This window comes from Otolemur garnettii, unplaced genomic scaffold (assembly GCF_000181295.1).
Source record: "Otolemur garnettii isolate 467f Iridium unplaced genomic scaffold, OtoGar3 scaffold00047, whole genome shotgun sequence".
Lineage (NCBI taxonomy): Eukaryota > Metazoa > Chordata > Mammalia > Primates > Galagidae > Otolemur > Otolemur garnettii.
Window position 1 is genome coordinate 9,377,315 of NW_003852442.1, and position 5,542 is coordinate 9,382,856.

Consider the following 5,542-nt stretch of genomic DNA (forward strand, 5'->3'; position numbering starts at 1 on the left):
TTTTTTTTTTGAGACAGAGTCCCACCCTGTACCCTGAACAGAGTACAGTGGCGTCATAGCTCACTGCAACCTCAGACTCGGGCTGTGGGCATCCTGCTGCCTCAGCCTCTGGAAGCTGCTGGGATTACAGGCGCTTGCCGTGGCATGAAGCTGGGTTGTTTTTTTTTTAAATGAGTCGGGGGTCTCACACTTGCTCAGGTAAGTCTCCCTCCGTGCTGGCATTATAGGTGTGAGCTACTGCACCCAGCTAGATCATGAACTCTTTAAAAGTAAAAGCTATCTCACTTATCTCTATGTGTCCAGCACCTAGCATAGCACCTAAAGAAGAGCAAGTTGCCTAACAAATACCACTGCAAATTGTTAAAAAATATAAAAAAGTATGGTTCAGTACCTGTAGCTCACTGGCTAGGGTGCTAGCCACATACACTGGAGCTGGCATGTTCAAATCCAGCCTGGGCCTGCCAAACAAGAATGACAACTACAACCAAAAAATAGCTGCGCATTGTGGCAGGTGCCTGTAGTGCCCGATACTTGAGAGGCTGAGGCAACAGAATCACTTAAGCCCAAGAGTTTGATGTTGCTCTGAGCTGTGACACCACAACACTCTACCTCGGGCAACAGCTTGAGACTCTGTTCCCCCCCCCCCAAAAAAAAATTAAATTAAAAAAAGAAAAAAAGTGGCTCAGTACCTGTAGCTCAAGAGGCTAGGGCACCAGCCATATACTCTGGAGTTGGTAGGTTCAAATCCAGCCTGGGCCCACCAAACAACAATGACAACTACAACCAAAAAATAGCTAGGCTTTGTGGTGGACGCCTGTAGTCCCAGCTACTTGGGAGGTTGAGGCAAGAGAATTGCTTAAGCCCAAGAGTTTGAGGTTCCTGTGAGCTGTGATGCCAAGGAACTCTACCCAGGTGACAGCTTAAGACTGTGTCTCAAAAAACAGAAAAAAAACCAGAACCAAACATTTGGGTGGCCCCTGTGGCTCATGGAGTAGGGCACCAGCCCCATATACAGAGGGTAGTGGTTTGAACCCAGCCCCAGCCAAACTGCAACAAAAAATAGCTGGGTATTGTGGCGGGCACCTGTAGTCCCAGCTACTCAGGAGGCTGAGGCAAAAGAATCGCCTAAACCAAGAGCTGGAGGTTGCTGTGAGCTGTGATGCCATAGCACTCTACCAAGGGTGACAAAGTGAGACTCTGTCTCTAAAAAAAAAAAAACAATAAAAGTTAAGGTTACACACAGGACTCACACATAATTAAAAATATTTTTCATAATTTTATAAGTAAAGTTACACAAGGTAGAAAATGTTATCACCATTTCTAACTTTCCGTGCCACATAAGACACCTGAGAGGAAAAAAAAATGTCAACCTATTCCAGCATGAAAAGCAGCCTAAGGGCCGGCAGATCCACTGGGCTAAGCAAGGCTTCCAGAAAGCCATCAAAGGAAAGCCCTGAGAGTACCATCTAACCTGAATCTACTTCTGCTAAGTGTAAGCCTGGTACATATTTTTCACCATCACAGATACACTGAAAAACTCCTTTTAAAATTCTCAGTAAGGCTTCCATTATTTCAAGGGAAAATCCTTTTCTCTATCAATGAAACTTTCAGCTGTTCCAAACACAAAACATACTAACTCGTACTTTCTTCGGCAATGGCTCTAGATTGGCACTAGTGGCAATAGTTTCAAGAAAGGCGTTAGAGCCGGGCACGGTGGCTCACACTTGTAATCCCAGCACTTTGGGAAGTGGGGCAGGAGGATACATTGAGCTCAGGACTTCCAGACCAGTCTAAGCAAGAGGCCTGTCTCTACTAAAAATAAAAAAAAAAAACCTCAATTTATTTTATGAAGAAAAAACCAAAGATAATGACAAGATGCAAGAGAATCATGATAGTTAACAACTTTTTTTCAGAGCTTAGCAAGATGAATCCAGCCTTTGATTCTAATAAAACACAGCTTTTTTGTAAGGAGTAAAAAAGGACACAAATTTACAAACTAGATGGAAGGCTGTATTTTTCTTGAGAGGCAAGTAATTTTTTTTTTTTTTTTTTTTGAGACAGAGCCTCAATCTGTCGCCCTGGGTAGAGTGCTGTGGCATCACAGCTCACTTAAGCTCAAACTCTTGGGTTTAAGTGATTCTCCTGCCTCAGCCTCCCAAGTAGCTGGGACTACAGGCGCCCACCACAACGCCCAGCTATTCTTTGGCTGCAGTTGTCATTGTTGTTTGGCAGGCCTGGGTTGGATTCGAACCCTCCAGCTCTGGTGTATGTGGCTGGTGCCTTAGCCTCTTGAGCTATAGGTGCCGAGCCTAAGGCAAACGATTCTAATCCATGTGTACTGAGGTTTCTCATAATAATTTAAAATAATAATACCTAATATTTGAGTATCTACTATGTACAAAATACCATACTAAACATTTTGCAAGTAATACCTTCTTCGATCCTCATTGCAACCTACAGGCAAGCAATATTATTGTAATTCATTATTTCACAAAGAAACTGAAGTCATAACATAAAATTTTGCAAGATCTGATCACACAGTATAAGAAAGAACTGGGATTCTGCCTCACACCACTCTGCTACCTCCTATGTGTTCCAATGGCCAAGAAGAAAGGAAAAAACCCTTACCTGGTTCATGCCTGCGTTGGCAAAGAGCAAAGTGGGGTCATCCAATGGGATGGTGGCAGACGAATGAACGTAAGTGTGCTCATTTCTCTTAAAGAAGTCTATAAATCGCTGCCGGATTTCACTTGCTGTGAGAGTTGAGTCCATCTTGAAAGTCACTCCAAAGAACTAACCAAAGTAAAGAAGGAAAATTAGAGGAAATGAAACTAAAAGATAAGTACAAGTTTACAAGACTCCTGGCTTCTCAAGCAAAGTCACAGCAGGATGTCCTAAAACCTCTATGTCGTAATGTCCAAGGGTAAAACCATTTAAAGCAATCAATGCTGCACCAGCAAACAGCAGTCCCATCCAATTCTTCCTTCCCTATGCCAACCTCAACAGGTTCAACACACCAAGCAGAGTAGGAAGTGACTTATTCATGTTTTCATTCATTCAACAAATATGTATCTACTCTGTGCCAGGCCCTAGGCCAGAATTAGAAAGGACAGGATGGGCTCAGTGGCTCACATCTGCCATCCCAGTGCTTTGGGAGGCTGAGATGAAAGGATAGCTTGAGGCCAGGAGTTCAAGAAAAGACAGGAAAAAGCCCTGTCTTTACAAAAAAAATTTTTAAAAATTAGCTGGGCATGGTGACAAATGCCTATTGTCCCACTTAGGAACTTGAGGCAGAAAGATCACTTAAGCCCAGGTGTTTGAGACTCTAGTGAGCTACTATCGTGCTACTGTGCTACAGGGTGAGACCCCATTTCTAGAATAATAAATAAAGTAGGGAGAATAAAGGCCAGCCTAGGAAACATAGCAAGACCTGTCTCTCTTAAAAAAAAAAAGAAAAAGCCATCTTGTATTTGGAAGCAATCTGTAAACTGGAAAACTCAATGGATAATATTGTTTGATTCGCTCAAAGGTTTTCTCTTACAAGGAAGATACAATAAAAGGTGAATACAGTGAACACAAGACCCTCACGCTCAGATTTATGTTTAACCACAATGTCAAATGATCCACTCACTACCCAATCAATTAATTACTCAAACAAAAGCCCTTTGGGCAAAAAGATGGTAAGACAATGGCTGACAATGGCTGACAGCCAAAGAGCTGACCACATCGCCCACGGATGGAGACTTGCTCTCCATGCCAAGAATGAAGGCTCAGGTTTTTAGAAATGTCACACCATATTCTTCCTCATCTATCCTCACCATGACTCCCAATAAATCTTAACAATAGAGACAAAAATGAATTTGCAACCGTAACCCTAACACTTTGCAGCAACCTCATAGCTTTTTCAGAGTTCACTGCTCTTCCTCTAGATGGGCCACTTGAGGTAAATAAGCAGTTACAAGAATTTCCCACTTTTATTTATTTTTTTGGCCGGGGCTGGGTTTGAACCCACGACCGGCATATGTGGCCGGCACCCTGCCCTTTTGAGCCACAGGCGACGCCGGAATTTCCCACTTTTGCTTATTCATTCCACATAATAAATGCATACTATGTCCTGGGAATCAAGATAAATGAAAATACAAAACAACAACAAAAACAAGATGAATGAAAGTCTATGTACTTCACAGAGGACCACCATATACAGAAAAAACTTCAGTATTATGTAAAAGGACCTAATATATTGACTGTAAACCCTATGGAGACTGGGGCTATTAAAAGACGTGTCCCCACCTCTACTTATTCATTCAATATAAACATACTGGAAGGGTGCATTGGACACAGAGGTGGCACGAAAGCACTTCTCAAATCCCGCTTCTCAGTAGGAGCTACAAAGGTCTTGGGCACCTTAAATCACACTGTGGTTCCAGCTCTAGTACACGCTTTTCATTCGTCAGACAAGCTCTCTGCCCTGCCCCCACTCCTTTCCCTAATTTCTCATTTTTGATACCTCAATTCCATACTAGGTACCCCTTCTTTATCAGACTCCTCCTCTTCTACTGTCTCACGGGCCCCAAATGTCTCCCTTCATAATTTTTTTTTTAAGAGACAGAGTCTCAGTTTGTCACCCTTGGTAGAGTACCGTGGCATCACAGCTCACAGCAACCTCCGGCTCTTGGGCTTAGGCAAATCTCTTGCCTCAGTCTCCCAAGTAGCTGGGAGTACAGGCGCCCGCCAAAGCACCCTGCTACTTTTTTGTTGTAGTTGTCATTTTTGTTTGGCAGGCCTGGGCTGGATTCGAATCCACCAGCTCCAGTGTACGTGGCCGGTGCCCTACCGGAGTTGTGGGGTTCGAATCCAACCCGGGTCTGCCAAACAACACTGACAACTACAACGAAAAAAAATTAGCAGGGTGCTGTGCCGGGCGCCTGTAGTCCCAGCTACTTGGGAGACTGAGGCAGGAGAATCGTTTAAGCCCAAGAGTTGGAGGTTGCTGTGAGCTGTGATGTCACTGCGCTCTACCCAGGGAGACATAGAGAGACTGTCTCAAAAAAAGAAAAAAAGAAATTAGGGAATGGCTTATACCTGGACGCCACCCTTCTCTCCTATGCCCCCTCCTGCCCCTGGGGCATTAATACCAAGGGTGATAAAACCTTAGCGTTGGGTGGATATACGATGGCAACGGCAACCCTCCTAAGGTCTCGGTCTTTAGCAAATCCACCCAAGGCTGCCTCACCTCCAGGGGGCCGGGAGGCTGACAAAAGGCCACAGTCCTCCCCCCACTGGCTCCAGCCCAGGCTCGGTTCTCTAGGCCACGCGGGGCCCGGCCCAGAGGCCCACTGCAACTGCCGAACCTTCCCCGCAGACCCCGGTCCCAGACGCTGTCACAGCAAACAGAGCGATCGGGGGCGTCGCCAGCCTCTTCCGAGGGTCACGATCCCGAACTTTTCCCTCAGAGCCCACCACCCTCAGTCCCCGCACTGACCTGCTCCCGCAGACGCTAAGCTGTACCGGCGACTGGCCACCAGCAGCCTCAACCTGCCCC

General features: G+C 45.3%; 1 protein-coding gene across 2 annotated transcripts in view; it reads right to left on the minus strand.

Annotated features, from left to right (window-relative positions):
- AARS (alanyl-tRNA synthetase) overlaps window positions 1–5,542 on the minus strand; it is a 26,311-nt gene extending 20,769 nt beyond the window's left edge. Inside the window, exons 1-2 of one of the 2 annotated variants that reach the window (XM_012806147.2) lie at window positions 5,483–5,542; window positions 2,629–2,793 (exon numbers count right to left, since the gene is read on the minus strand). In XM_012806147.2, coding sequence (XP_012661601.1) covers window positions 2,629–2,772 — 144 coding nt within the window. In that variant the 5' untranslated portion in view covers window positions 2,773–2,793; window positions 5,483–5,542. Of the gene's footprint in view, window positions 1–2,628; window positions 2,794–5,233; window positions 5,252–5,482 lie in introns of those variants that run through there. The other variant, XM_023514073.1, reaches the window with a different exon arrangement.